Here is a 16,123-nt window from a genome sequence, read left to right on the forward strand (position 1 = left end):
CACCATGTCTGTTTAGCAGAACAGCAGTGTCAATTGCCCTGCTTGGACCTGATACCACATCTGCAGCACCGGCTGTGAATTCCTGCCTGTGAACAGCCAGAGAATGACTAGTTACCCCACTAACAGTCACAACAGTGGGTACATCTCAAATAACTGGTGGATTGTTGTCTTAGTTCTTTTTCTATTGCAGGCCTGAGAATCCATGACCAAGGCAACTTAGAAAACACATATTGGGACATACAGATTCAAAGGGTTCATTTATTCCATGACTGTCACACTGGGGACTATGGCATCAGGCAGGCATGCATGGTGCTAGTGCAGGAGTTGAGAGCTCACATCTTGAGACAACAATCACAAGACACAGGGGTGGGGGAGGGAAACAGGGAGGGAAGGGGACACTAACTGGGAATGGCATGGATTTTTGAAACCTTAAAGTTCTTCCCCAGTGACACATCTCTAATAAGGCCACACCTCCTAATTCTTTCCAAACAGTTCTACATACTGGAGACCAAGCCTTCAAATATGCAAGACCCAATCTCATTCAAACAACCATAGCAGTGCAGTGTGCAGGGTCCACTGCTAAAAGTGAGACTGTGGAGGGATGTCTCTTTTAGCAGCTTGCATAGCACCTTCTGGTACTATGAAGGCTTACTAACATGCAGGAACTTTCCAGCTCACTTATAGCTTTATTTCTGTTTCTGCACCCCAAACACGTGGTGTCTGTTTTTTTTTTTTCATGCATATCGTATCAATTGTAAATCAGATACCTGTCTCTTTCCGAGGATGGGTGGCCGTCATGTGAGGTGATAGGCAAGATTTTTATGTATCTATCAAGATCTATAGGCCAGTCTGGGCCACATGGCAGCAGTGTGGTTCTAAGAGGGAAAGAAGAAGGAAATAGCCAAGGCTTCTTGAGATCTCTGCTTAGTCCTAGCACTTCACAGCTCCTGCCACGTTTGATAGGCCAGAGCAAATTACAAAGGTCATCTAAATTCTTTAAGTGGGAAATTGGTCTCTACACGTAGATTAGAAGAGGGCACAAATTATAAAAGGAGTTTCAATATCCAAGAAGAAACAGGTGAGGCCAGTTTCACAGATATTCACCAAGTTTAAGGTAGAAATAGTGTCCCACTATGGAATTACTAGGAATTGTACATAAGCTGAAGTATGTATTTTTCAGCAGTTAGAGTTACTACACCTTCACAGACCATTTTGTGACCAAGGGTGTTCACTGTGGCTGGCATTAACAAGCTACTGCTCGTTCATGGTCAAGGTCTTTTCATGTTGTCACTAGGTGACAGGACTGGAGGACATAAGTCCATATTCATTTTTGGGGGTGCAAAACATTATATTTTGTACTTTTGGCAAACATGAAAGTGATCTGTGTACCAAATTTAGTAGAAGCGATAAATAATGACCAAGAAGGATCCCCATACTTGACATCTAGTAAATGCTAAGGCAGAGAACTGTGGTGGCAGATATAGGCAAAGAAAGTAGAAATTTTCTTTCTTAAGGAGAACTTGAGAAGCTATGAACGGAAGTAATATTTGAAGAGGGCCTTGGATGTCCAGGAGGACTTTGAGTTTTAGGTATAATTTAACATGATATATGTCTTAGTTGGCCAAAAACTGCTTAGAAATATATAACCTGAGAGCTTTTGGATGGGTTGTGTTTTCCAAAGTCCCAGTCCCTACTACCTTAAGCCATTGCCTGAGACATTTATACGTGTCTTATGACAGCATTGCAGATTGGTTTTCATTTATCAGATACATGTTTATTGCTATGATGATCTGCTATGAAACATCAGGCTGGTGGCTTAGTAGGATGGGCACCACTTGGCACTGATACAACCTCTTTATTGACACTTGGAATTAGAGAGGGCTTTGAGTTACCATGGAGGGTTGGAAACCATATCTAGGTCCTCTGCAAAAGCAATGGGATTTTAACCACTGAACTCCCTCTCTTTTAAAAATAAATATTGAATTTTATTACTCAAACTAACCAATTTTACCCAAAATTTTAATATCAGATAATGTTTGCGGGTATGCTCAAAGGCTGAGAGCGAACTTTAGCTGATTTTGAGGATTCAATGTTCATCACATTGTTGTAGTCAAGCAGTTGAAAATTAGCAGTGTTAAAGTTAATTCGTTTTGGTTGTATACGTTTGTTTTCTATGTTTTTCCTGTGTGTGTGTGTGCACACTGTGTTTTACACATGTGTACATGTGTGTCAGGTCCTCATGCTTTTGCAGCACTTTATCCAATGAGCCATTTTCCCAGTCCTTCCATGTGTATTTAAAATGTAACATTTGTGTTAGTATTTTCTCTGGAAATTTTGTTTTCTTTTCTCTCTAAACAATTCTAAATTACAACATTTTTGAATGATTGAACAAAATATTTTGATTTCTGTTCGATAAATTTCATGATGGTTGACTATCCCTTATTTGAAGCTGTTAGGGATAGAAGTATTTCATTCACATGATTCTGAATCTTGGAGAATTTGCACATAAATAATGAAATATTTGGGAGATAGGACCAAAGACCACATATGACATTTATTTAGGTTCTGTATACACCTTATACTTAAAGCTTGAAAGTGATTTCAAACTATTTCTAGTGTACCTGCATTTTGACTGTCACCTGTCATGAGGAAGCAGTAGACCTTTCTATTTATGACATCATGTCAATCCTTAAAGCATTCAGATTTTGAAGTATTTCAGACTTTTAATGTTCATATTAGGTATGTCCAGCCTGCCTTATATTTACTTATAAATGTTTCACTCATACAATTTTTACTAATAAAGTCAGTCCTATCAAGAAAGTAGGGATGAATCATAATATTAGAATCACCATTCTTTTTTATAGATTTTTAAGCCTGATTTTTGGTTACTAGAGAGTGAAAGTTATAGATTATGCTAGTGATTTAACTGAATATTTTCCTTATAAATTTCTTTGATTAAACATTGAAAAGTTCAGTCACAAGCACCACATTATGGCAATTACACTTTATATGAATATTCAGTAAAATTGCCCGAATTAATAATCAAATGTATAAGTTACCATACTGGGAACTGTTAAAATGAAAAGTTGAATAAAGTACAGTTTTTTTTTTTTAGCACCTTATAGTGGTAAGGGATGTGAGGTAAGTGCATATAATGAATATATCTCAATTAAATACACTTTTGTTTTGTTTTCGAGACAGGGTTCCCCTATGGCTTTGGAGGCTGTCCTGGAACTAGCTCTTGTAGACCAGGCTGGTCTCGAACTCACAGAGATCTGCCTGCCTCTGCCTCCCAAGTGCTGGGATTAAAGGAGTGTACCACCACTGCCTGGCTAAACACAATTTTTTTCTCTAACTTCTCTAGCTAATTTAAAAATCTTTTCCAGATTTCAATACTTCTCTGCACTCTCTCATCTTAATTTACTTTTATTTTACTGAGAAAGAGGAAACCATCACAAATTATCCTACTATTTTTAGCATTACATTTTTATTTAGTATGTGTGTGTGTATACATGTGTGCACACCATGACACATGTGGAGGCCAGAGAACAATTCATGAGACGTCAGTTCTCTCCTTCTATGGTGTAGTTTCTGGGAATTGAACTCAGGCTGCCAGGCTTGGCAGCAAGCACTTCTCCTCTGAGCCATCTCATCCATCCTTTCCTTACTGGTCCTTTTTGTCTTTATAATGAGGTCAGCACTTCACTTGTATGTTTGGTTCTGTCTCCCCTGTCTTCTGGGATACATCACTCTGCAATAGCCCCTTTATCTTTAACTTGTTTTTTCCCCTCTATCATTCACAAAAGGACATAACAAAATTGTAATATTTCTTGTCTTTAAAAAATTCTCATGATCTCACAATTCCTTTTAGCTGTCATCCCCTTTCTCTGCTTTATATTTGTTTATTTTTGTGATTACTTTAAAAAATAAGATAACGTGAACTCAGTATTATTAGGTTACATATCCCATAATATTTGAGGTATAACTTCATCAGGAAAACACAAGCTCTAATATGTTTGTGGTGGACACAAATGTTCATGTCTCAGTTTAGGAATGCAGAATCAACTCAGTGTGACCACAAGTGATTAAGAAGTGTTAGCTGACATATGCCTATGAATTTGCCTGTTTTGGACATTTCATGTTAATGGAGTCATATAATATGACTCCCTCCCTCCCTCCCTCCCATCCTCCCACCCTCCCAGCCTCCCACCTCCCTCCCTCCCTCCCCTCCCTCCCACCCTCCCTCCCTCCTCCCTCCCCTCCCTCCCTCCCTCCTTCCCTCCCAGCCTCCCTCCTCCCTCCCTCCCTCCCTCCCTCCCTCCCAGCCTCCCTCCTCCTCCCTCCTCCTCCTCCCAGCCTCCCTCCCTCCCTCCCTCCCTCCCTCCCTCCCCTCCCTCCCTCCCTCTCTCCCTTCCTTCCTTCCTTCCTTCCTTCCTTCCTTCCTTCCTTCCTTCCTCTCTGCCCTGGAATTCACTCTGAACTCTAAATTAGTGTGTATAATTCTTTCTGGGTATATTATTGGATGGTCAGTGATCATCCCAAACTCAACATTTCCCAATTTGAGCCTTTAGCTTTTATACCCATTTCTCTCTAAGCGTGCCAGGCTCCTGACATTCCCGTTTTATCAAATGCCAGGAGCATCTCCCAGTGTCACCAAAATTTGGACTTCTTTCATGTTTTGTCTTCCTTTTCAAAGAGCAAATGCTACAGGCTCTGAAGTTATGTTCAGAATGTCACTATTTAACAGTACCTTCCATAGTATCACCTTAGCTCAAGTCCTCCCCATCTCTTGCTGCCTGTTTCTCTGCCCCCTTGCCTGTCTTGCCTCTCTTCACTGTTTAAGTTGCTTTGACAAAATACTATAAGCTGAGTATCTTAACTAAGAGCAATTTTCCCCTACAAGTTACCATGTCTAGGATAAGGATCTCAGCCATTCTAGTTCTAGGTAAGCAATGTCCTCCTGCCTTGTTAATTTCTTCCTTCCTGTGACATTTCTTCTGTATACAAATGGAGAGTGAGTTCTCTAATGCCATCATCTTATCAGGACACAGGTACCATTAGATTAGCACTCTTAAGATTTAACTGCTTCTTTAAAAGCCTTATGTTCAAATAGTCCACAGGATGGACTACATTTTTACACCTGGATTTGGGGAGACATAACTGTTCAGTCTATAACAGATTCTTTTCAGTCTATTTTCAGCATAGAAGCTAGAAATGACCCCAATCCATGATGTCAGGTCATTTCACTCTTCTATTCCTAAACCGCCCTTGTTTTTTCACCTTAGAGCAAAAGGCAATGTTCTTCATGTGGTGACCACAGTCTCACAGGATTTGGTATTATAAAGGAAGCAGTTTGGTTGCGATTTGTTTGTAATTTAGTTTGAAGGGCAAGGGGAAATCTCTTAATCACTTAATTGAGGCTTATCATGTAAGGAAATAGTTCCAGAAAATTGAAAGGTGAAACCATAGGATAGTTACAGAAGAAAAAAGTACAGGGAAGAGAAAAATCTCAATAAAGAATATTTAATGGAAAAGCTCACTGTAAAGTAGTTACAAGAGGAATGCCAGCAGCAAAACTTCATACAGTCATGTGTTCACTATTTGTTCACTGAGTTCTTGCTGAGTACCAGGCATTGCATGCCATAGGTCAAGGTTATAGCAGTGAGAAAACTAGACAGGGACTTCCAGTAAGAAGGCAGGGGACTCTTGACAAAGCAGAGTAAGGAGAAGTAAGATCTTGGTTAGAAGTCTGAAGTAGTAGCAGGTTCACAGGAAGTTTCTTTGGTTTTTGTTTTGTTTTGGATAGTGGAAGGGTCCATGTGTTTATGGAGAGTGGAAGGATCTGATGAAGAGACTGAGGTTGAAGATGCAAGAGAAGACACCCCCCTACCCCATGAGCAAAATTCAAGAAGAAACAGAGAGCAATGAAGAACACAAATGCAGGATTAGCTTTACTGGGGAGAAAGGAGGCTTCCTTTGAGACAGAGGACAGGTAAAGACAGAAGCTGATAGTCCCTAAGCAGGAGGAAGTGTTCATTCCCCTTTTGAATGGGAGGAATATTATTTTTGAATTGTTTGAACATTTGCTGTATTCCTATTTTTCTAGCCCCTACCCAGCTTAAACCATCTTTTAAACTTTAGCTGGTTCTTTACATGCATTCCTAAGTCTTCTATCATTTGACACCTCTTGTGTGGACACATTCTCATCTGATGGTAGTCATGAAATGTCAATATCTCATAGATGAACATACTTCAGGTATGCTCAGCCAGAACTCTAACCTGCATGCAAGCAAGGCTGGCTATGAATGCAGCTCACCCCAAAATCCTAAACTCCCTTAAATCATTATGAGCTGCTTTTGTTTTTAAAACTTTTATGTTGGTAATTTGATCATGAAGTTCTCAAGTGTGAAATTTGTAGATGATAATGTCACTTTGCAATGTCAGAAGGTTGATCACATCTGTAGAACACACAAAGCTCCTGCCTTGCAGCTCATTCAGATGCCGTGTTTGTTCGCAAGGACTAGGGTGTTCTTACCTTTACAATTTTTCTTTTATCTTGAGATAATATAATAACATGTCATGCTGATAACCAAGGTACCAGGGATTTTTAATTCCTGAGTTAAATGGCTATTGTTCTAGTAGTGTTTTCTTCCTGCCGTCTATCAAAGTCCTACTTACCCATTGGCTATTGATTCTTACAGTTGTCATGAGTCTTGCTTCTTACAGTTCTTTCCTGTACAGTTTTTTTTTTTTTCCTGCTGATCACTACCACCACTATGCTATTATCTTATCATCATTGTTCTCTATTGTCTCCTAAAATCAAGACCTGGTCTTCCTTTATTTGATCTCCTTTGGAGGCCTCAGGAGGTTATGGTTGAAATGTTAAATTTGGAGGGGATCCAGCTCGCTAAACTCTGCCATGCACATACCCCTTTTCTATGTGCTAATTCCCCATTTGCCCCGTCACAGCATCCGTGCCCTACTATCCCTTTTTCTTGAGCTCCTTCTCCCCTCGCCACAGCTCCTGTTTACTTTCTGTGTTTCTGTGGTTCTCACAACTAAAGGTTTGGAGTTAGGATCCACAAATAAGAGAGAGCATGTGACATTGGCTTTTCATGATTACCTCATTCAGTCTAATGTTTCATCCATTTACCTGAAAATTTCATTTTTTTTTGGTAGTAAAATAGAATTCTGTTTATGTACTACACGTTTAGGTGAAAATAGTACAATTATTTTGGAATTAAATATACTTTTAAAAGAAAAGGCCCATACTTGGCAAGTTGGCATCTAAACTATGGGATTTGTGATAAAATTGTAGAAAAGATCCTTGGACTTAGGACAACCTTGGACTTAGACCAAGTCTTATCTTAACAGGTTTTGTTTTTTTTGAGATGGGGTCTCTATGTGTAGCCCGGGCTATCCTGGCTCTGTAGACCAGGCTGGCCTTGAACTTACAGAGATCCACTTGCCTTCAACTCCCAAGTGTTGGGATTAAAGGCATATGCCACTAACCACTGTGCAACAGTTCTTTATATCAAAGAAGACAATTATGCCAACCTTATATTTGGAGAAGTTGATCCAGGTTTACAGCATGTTGTATGCAATTTCTATGACAAAATACATGAGATAATCAGCTTACTAGGGGAATCATTTATTTTGGTTCTTGGCTGTAAATATCTGTTGTTTATTTATCTGTTGCCTTGGGTCTGTGGTAAGGCCACACACCTTAGTGAGAATCACATGAAAATCATGATCACCTCATGGTGACTAGTTTATCAGAAAGAGAAACATGGTTAAAATGTGTTTGTTGTGTAAGCATGAGGATGTAAGTTTAGGTGCATATCACCTGCTTAAAAACCAGATATGACCATTCATGTCTGCAACCTCAGAGCTGGCAGGTGGAAGCAGGCAGATCCTAGGGGGCTGCTGACCTGCCAATTTAACTAAATTGTGAGCTCCAGGTTCAATGAGAGACCCTATCATAAAAAATAGTGTGGAAAAGTAATGAGGAAGATACCCCAGTGTCAACCTCTGCCCCCCAATGCCCCCAGTATGTGCACGTATACCCTTCCCATACAAGAAATCTTTTCTAGTACTTTTTTTAAAAAATGAAAAAGAGGTAAAGAAGCCAGGGCCCCACAATATCCTTCAGACACATTCTTCTTAGGCCCCACTTCTTAAAGGTTACCATTTGGTGACCAAATCTTCAACACATGGTCTTTGAGAAACATTTAATACCCAAACCATAACATACAGATTAAAGTGGACACTTACTATTGACTCTCAAGAAATGGGAAAAATGTCTCTGTCCACACAGAAATACTTCTTAAGGAGTTGGAGCTGTTTCTACAGTTTCTTCTTCCTTTAGTACAGAACTGTATATTTATGAACTGTTTTTTAATTTCTGTTTTTATATCACCTATAATAGCAATCACATTATAATTCAGAGAACATGAGTCATACACTCTTGAAAATACATATAGATATCATTGATATTCAATGTTCCCTAAGTCTTTTTCCCAATAAGCTTATTTTAGGTTGTTTTAACTGCACAGTACACATTTATTCATTGAAGAAACATTTACATATATGTTAACATTGTGATAGTGTATTTCAAATCGAGGTTGACATCAGCTTTGTGGGTACCTTATGATGCAGGAAGACAAAATTGCCAGATCATCATTATTCACACCAAACACTGAGGTCTTACCAGACATTGGTTATCTTCTTAAGAGAAGAAGACAAATCAAAACGGAGGATATTTGTCTAGCCTAAAAATCCCCTTCTCTTTGAATTCTTTCCTGATTTTCTGCCAGGAAGAATACAATATTGCAAAAATGAGATGTTTACTTTTCTACTGAGTATATGGTTAGTTCTGGAAGCAAAATTGTAATGTGTTATTATAAATGCTACAGGAAGAAAATACATATGGAGGTGAAGGAAAACCATAGGTTTCAGGGTCAAAGAACAGTTTCCTTAATAAAATTACATTAAGCTAACCTTCTGATTGTAGTTGATGGTTCTCAGAGTATGCTCTTTTAGACTCTAGGCATCATGGAAATTTGCTAGAAATTGGGATTCTTGGACCTCAACTTTGGCCACTGAAGTGGAAGCTGGGAATGGGGTCCAGAAATCTAATGACTTGCTTCTTCCTCCCTGCCTCCTTTACTCTTTTCCTATATGTACCTTTATTATCTCCCTCTTCCCCTCTTACTCTCCCTCCTTCCCTCCCTCCCTCCCTCCTCCCTCCCTCCCTCCCTCCCTCCCTCCCTCCTCCCCTCCCTCTCTCCCTCTCTCCCTCCCTCCCTGCCTCCTTTCCTCTCTCCCTCCCTGCCTGCCTCCTTTCCTCTCTCCCTCCTTCCTTCCTTTCTTTATGTTCCTGCCTTCTATTTCTTACTTCATTTCTATTATTATTATTTTATGTGTATGGGTGTTTTGCTTGTATTTGTGTCTATAGACCATGTGTGTGTCTTATGCCATTAGGAAGACAGAAGTGGGGGCAGATACCCTGAAATTGGAGTTACAAGGGCTGAGAACTGCCTTGAGAGTACTGGGAAAGGAACCTGGGTTATATGGAACAGTAGTCAGTGTTCTTTGCTCACTCAACCATCATCTTTTTAGTCCCATTATTTTTTGTTTTGTTTTATGTTTAGATGAGATCATAGGTTACACTGGTGTCCCAAACTGGACTTGAGTGCACACTATGAGTCTTTGAACTTAGGGTGATTCTTTTCCTCAGTTTTCTAAGTGATGGGATTACAGCAATGTGTTACTATGCCTGGATAGAACTGTGTTTTCTAACAAGTTCTCCCAGTGATTATGATTCCTGTTGAGTGTTGAATACAAGCAGTTGAGTGTTATCCAAATCTAGAGCCTGGGAGTTGGATCTGCCTGTAAAGGAATGGACCTGAGATCCTTGGAGAGAAAAGCAGAGAACAGAATTGATAGAGCATAGAGCATGGGTCAACCCATGTTTTAGGGGTGCAGGAGAGAGTGTACAGAGGAAAATGGGGTCACCCAGGATTTTAGAGCCACTTGAAACTGTTTAGATTTCATTGATCATAAATGCTTATTTGCATGTTTGTCTCCTTGAATATACAAGGTCCAGGAGATATTTCTGCATTTAGAACTCCCTTTACTGACATATAATCATGTTTAAATGCACACTGAATGAATTCATGGATACTCACAACAGCCTTGTGCAATAGGTATTTAGCACTCTTAGCTAATGCTTGAGCATGACTAAGGCAAAGAGAAGGTGAGTCACTTCCTTAACATAGCATAACTATATAGAAGCAGAGATGCTCTCCAAACACAGGTTTCTGGACTTTGTTTCTGGGACACCCAGCCCTCCCCCTACTTCTTTGACAGAGTGCTGAGAAAGTTTGTATGAACGCCTAAAACTGCTTACACATCTGTGGGAATTCCAAATGCAGATATGGCTTTTCTTTTCCTTTCCTTTTCAGACAGAAAAGGGGAGTGCTCTTCACGAGGCGGCTTTGTTTGGGAAGGTGGATGTGGTGCGAGTCCTGTTAGAAACAGGTAGGCATCATGGTTTTATGTAGAGCCTGTCCTGCCAGGTGCTGCGGCTATTTTAGTGTTACTGGAAGGAAAATGGCAGCTTCACAAATGATCCTTTCCTCCACATTGCAGAGAGATAGTCACACCATATAGAATGGCTTTGATGTTCATATAAGGTGATAGAATTCTCAAGTGAGCTGAAGAAACTACCAAGAGGAAAAGGAAGCGCTCTGGAAAGATGGAGGGACCTGCCCCTGAGGAGTTATGGCAGCTGTATGGTCTTTTACATTGTGACCCATGGCCACAGAGATTTGAGTCCCTTCTCCTTAAGGCAGATTCTCCTTCTGGCTGCTCCTCGGCTGAGTGGCTGGCTATTCATTGGCTATAGAAGCTTATTTTTAAAAGGAACATTTTAGAGGGAATATTTTGAAGGAAAAACGAAGGTAGGCTTTCTTATCTTCTATGAATATTCTGACTGAAATGAAATAAGTTGAAATTGAAGTCATATTTTTGAGAATCGGAAGATATGAGTACAATTTATTACTCTACAGAGCTGATGTAAGCCGTGTTCTACAGTGCAGTGTGTTTAATTTGCTCTGTAAAAGAAACCATTGCAGGCTGTCATGCTGTTATGATAATTTTACAATGTTAAAATTTCATGTTACTTAATTTTGGCATGCAGCATAGTGATAGAATAAATGACCCGAGAATACCAATTAAATATATACTACCTATATACTCTCACATAAACTTAAGTAAGTATAATAACCTTATGGTAAACCAACATCTGGGATAAAATCCTTTATACTGTCTTTATTTGCAGTCAGGTAATTGGAAAGTTCATATACTGTATTAGAGTGGTAGAAAATAATTTCTCCATTAAAATCAATTCTTTAGTATGACACATAATTTTGGAACTAAAATAATAACCACACAGTTCAGTAGGTTTACTTAAATAGCTTATGAGTATGGCTGGCATTGAAGACAATCTGAAAGAAATGAGCGTCAGGAATATCTGGAGGCACAGTATTTAGACACGTGAAATAATTAGAACTTTCCAAATTTGTTAACATTGAATATTCTGAGTGTTCTTACATTAGAGTATGTATGATTATCATGTATTAAAATTTTAAAATTAAATTATACAGAATATAAAAATCATCTTGCCATTACGCTTTAGGATTTTAGGTTATAAGTTAGAAAGTACACTATGATAGTGTACTATTTACTTAGTTTACTAGCTACCACCCCAAAGGGACTCTGGGATCCTGGAAAGCAATCTTTGTAATTATGCCAGAGAACACCAAGAGTTGATTCATTATCAAGAATGTTCTGCGTTTTTAGCAACATTAGGCCTCTGCCTTCTCTCTTGTTAAAATCTTATGTGTGTAACTTAGCTTTTAAGCCACCTTCAGTCAGTGCTTGGCCTATATGCGCATGAAATTAGAACAGTTACATATTGGCAGTATCATCTGAGGACACTCCAGTGGTACATCTAGTTTTTCTTTCTCCTTCAGGAATTGATGCCAACATAAAGGACAGTTTAGGTAGAACTGTCTTAGACATTCTGAAAGAGCATCCATCTCAGAAGTCTCTCCAGATTGCAACGCTCTTGCAAGGTAAACAGTATTGAATGATGGATGACTTTGTCTTACAGCCGAGATTAAATTGAAGCTGTTGTGATTTTTATTTGGGGCTTTGATTTAGTGTTTAATTTTGAATTAGCTCATTATTTGCATATTTTTCCTAGCATATGTTAAGCTAAATAATAATTCATTTAAATGTTTTAGTTCTGTGTTTATTCAGGACTGAAAAGGTTATTTATTTAATACTTGATATAAATTGTTTAAAAAATTAATGTAGTAAATGTAGTGATAGCTTGAAGTTAATAGGCTATATGAACAGGTAATGACCAAATATTACACTCGTGTTTCTACCCTGTGCTAAGTAGCAGAGATAGTACATGAATGCTGAATTAACAACAGCCAAAAGTATAGCTGACTGAAAAAATGCCAGTGGTTTCTTATGCAAGTAGATTGGCCACAAGTGCAATAGTGGAGAGAGGCAAGACAGCTTCATTCATTACCATTTGGGAAACTGAAGAACAACATTGTTTTGTAAGAAAATATATGAATTAAAACCAGATGGGGCTGTGGAAATGTAGATACAGGGGTCCATGAAAGCCATATGGGTATGCAGAGTAAATGGTCACTCTGTTCTTTTCTCCACTGAGTTCTAAAACCTTTCCAGGAAGTGTAGGCCCCTATAATGTTGTTGTCAGTAAAGAAGTTAATTGTAAGTCAGAACACCTACAGATGAATCAGGGAATCTAAGTATGACTTTTCATATTAGTTTAACTGAATCAACTTGAATGAAAGCAAAAGGAAAATGACATACCTTGTTTTTTATCTATCTTCTACCCTCAAGCACTTGTATTTCAGGTTAGGCTTTTGCCTTCAACTGAACTTTAAAAAAACCTTGATGTTCATGTATACTATATCTTTTGGAGAAAAAGTAAAATAAAATTTTCTCACTAAAAGGGGAAAAATATAATTTTAGAATTTGCAAAAATATTACACTGGCTCAATGTGATAAAGCTATTCTGTAGGAGCAAACTGTCTGCTTCCTTAAAGGCCAAGGTTGATGAAGTGTGTCAATTTGCATTGGGGCGTATTAGGTCATCTTGGAATATTTTCTGTCATTGGAAAATACCTTATAGGCTTTACTTGGATGTTGTTGGTATTTAAATGAAGCCAGTTTATCATTGGCTTTCCCAATTAAATTATAAATTACCAACTTGCAATTACAAACTACAAGTTTTTATAAAAACTGTTATTAAAATTACATAGTTACTGCATGGTCCAGAAATTTTCAGTATACAATTCTACAGGTGGCTTTCTTTCCCTAGTAGAATTTGCCTTGTAGAATTGTTATTTGATCTAAAGTGTCCCAATGGTGTGGGGACACAATTTGTGTCATAAAACACAAATTTCCACAAGTGGATTCTTATGAAGCAGATTGTTTCTGGATAAAGCATACAAGCAAAGGATCCCGCTGGGAGATCTGATTTCATCCATTAGAAGAAGACTATAAACCAGGCGCACATAGGCTGAATCCTGCATAGGTGTATAGCAGGTATGTTTTCTTTAGGTCACATATATTTTACAAACACTGTTTCCACAAAAACAAAATTATCAGCATTTTAAAAAATCCAGAATTGTAGATGAACCTTCAGAATTTTGGCATCTATGAAAATACAGGCTTTGATCTTATGTAAGTTCTGAACTTTTAGAGGGGCCATCTGCCATTAAACATATCTTGTGCATGTCCCATGCTTCCTTTGACATCCAGGCTGAATATTCTTTGACATTCATCTCTGTATTCAGTGTGATTTCCCTTATAATTAAGACAAAAGTGACATGTTTTCATGTCCCTTGTCTGTCTGTCTCTACCATTTATTAGTGGGACAAATTAGTAACACTCTCTTTTAAGTTGTCATCTTTAAAATTGAGATAGAGCAGGATGTGATGGTACATGCCTGTAATATCAGAACTCATGAAGCTGAACCAGAAGGGTCACAAGTTCAAGATTAGCCTGGGCTAAATAAAGAGTCCCTGTCTTAAATCTCAAATACAACAGCACTCCCCTAGACATATACAAACTGAGTTAGCAATAGTGAATGTATCAGTTTTGTTAGGATTAAACAGTTAACATATTAAGTATTTAGAATTAGGCTGCTGTTAGTATGTCTTTATAGAAAAAGGAAAAGCAAAAGATAATTGCATGCAGAAAATTATTTTAAGAGTACCAGGAATAAATATTTGTTCTGCATATAAATAAAATTTAGTGTGGAGATTATGTTTATCTTTCGAGCCCACACCACACCACTATTTCATTCACTTATGTTAGACAAGTGGATTTATTTATCTGAATTGAACATCTCTGTTTTAGTGACAACATCTACTTGAAGCATCTTTTGAAGAACTTTAAATTGTCAAACAGAAAATATTTAACAAGACTAGAGACACTTATGTCTCCAACAGACATGTTTGTCTTTAAGGAAACACAATGTTTATACTCACATGTTTTATTAAGACACGTTTGTCTTTTTTTTTCATTTTTTATTTGAATTAGAAACAAGATTGATTTACATGACAATCACAGTTCCCTTCTCCCTCCCTTCCTCCCCTAACACCACCCCCAAGCTAAATCCTACCTATCACATATCCTTTCTTCTATTCTTCCCCTGACTCAACCTTTCTGCTCCCTCATGACCTCTGCATCCTTCCTCTTCTTCCTGGCTCATTCTCGTAACTCTCTCCCCCCTCTTCCCGTGCTCTCAATTTGCTCAGGGGATCTTGACCCTTTCCCCTTCTCCAGGGGACCATGTATGTCTCTCTAAGGGTCCTCCAGACAGACATGTTTGTCTTTAAGGAAACACATGTACTTACATGTCTTTTTTATATATTTATTTTTTATATATTTGAATTACAAACAAGATTGAATTAAATGACGATCCCAGTTCCCTTCTCCCCACCTTCCTCCTGTACTTACATGTTTTATTAAGACACGTTTGTCTTTAAGGAAACACAATGTTTGTACTTACATGATTTATTAAGCCAATGACTTCTCTTGAAGTTCTTTGGGTTTGTTTCATTTTTTTTTAAACTTGTGATAGCTATTGATTTTTTATTTTTGTAATTGTGATTAGACCAATTTTAATTAAGAAACAAGCTTCTTTTACATGTCAATCTCAGTTCCATATCCCTCCCCTCCTCCCCTGCTCCACTACCAACCCCCTATTTGCTCCCCAGGCTGAGACCTTCCATAGGGGATCTTCAAAGTCTGTCATATCATTTGGGGCAAGGCCTAGGCCCTCCCCCATCTGTCTAGGTTGAAAGAGTATCCCTCTGTGTGGAGTTGGCTCCCAAAGTCCATTTGTGTACTAGGGATAAATATTGATCCAAACCAGTGGCCCCATAGATTGCCCAGGCCTCCACACTGACACTCATGTTCAGGAGGTCTGGATCAGTCCTCTGGTGGTTTCCCAGCTGTGATAGCTATAGATTTTTAACACACATAAATTCAAGTGCATAACCTCAGAAATTTATATTCACAGAATATTTAGAAGGCGTGGGAAGGTCAGCAGTCCTGGAAGAGCATGCTCAGGAAGATACAACACAAGAGACACACCTTTCGTCTCCTGCAGAGTCTCCTTCCCAAAAGACTAAAAGTGCGTATGTGATTAAGGCCCTTGAAACAGTTAAGCAGACCTCTCTGGTCAAATTTGTCAAAGTGCATAAGAAAGATTTACACCAGTAGAAATTTCAAATCTAGTTATTTTGGCTTCTCCTTCGAATTTTGTATATTTATTTAGTCAACATTTATAGAGTTTCTGTAGCTTGTTTGGGATTACTCATGGCACTGACATAGGGATTGCCTGTGGCACCGACATAGGGATTGCATGTGGCACTGACATGGGGATTGATTTCTTGTGTCACTAACATAGGGATTGCTCATGGCACTGACATAGAGATTACACATGGCTCTGACATAGGGATTGCTAGTGGCACTGAAATAGGGATGATGTATGACATAGAGC

General features: G+C 38.6%; 1 protein-coding gene across 3 annotated transcripts in view; it reads left to right on the forward strand.

The window, feature by feature from the left end:
• Anks1b (ankyrin repeat and sterile alpha motif domain containing 1B) overlaps window positions 1-16,123 on the forward strand; it is a 1,028,376-nt gene that overhangs the window by 185,809 nt on the left and 826,444 nt on the right. For all 3 annotated transcript variants that reach the window (XM_027392602.2, XM_027392606.2, XM_035451548.1), the window contains exons 5-7: window positions 10,467-10,542; window positions 12,039-12,140; window positions 15,641-15,754. In XM_027392602.2, the coding sequence (XP_027248403.2) occupies window positions 10,467-10,542; window positions 12,039-12,140; window positions 15,641-15,754 (292 nt within the window). The remainder of the gene's footprint in view (window positions 1-10,466; window positions 10,543-12,038; window positions 12,141-15,640; window positions 15,755-16,123) is intronic.

Source organism: Cricetulus griseus, assembly GCF_003668045.3.
Source record: "Cricetulus griseus strain 17A/GY chromosome 1 unlocalized genomic scaffold, alternate assembly CriGri-PICRH-1.0 chr1_0, whole genome shotgun sequence".
NCBI lineage: Eukaryota > Metazoa > Chordata > Mammalia > Rodentia > Cricetidae > Cricetulus > Cricetulus griseus.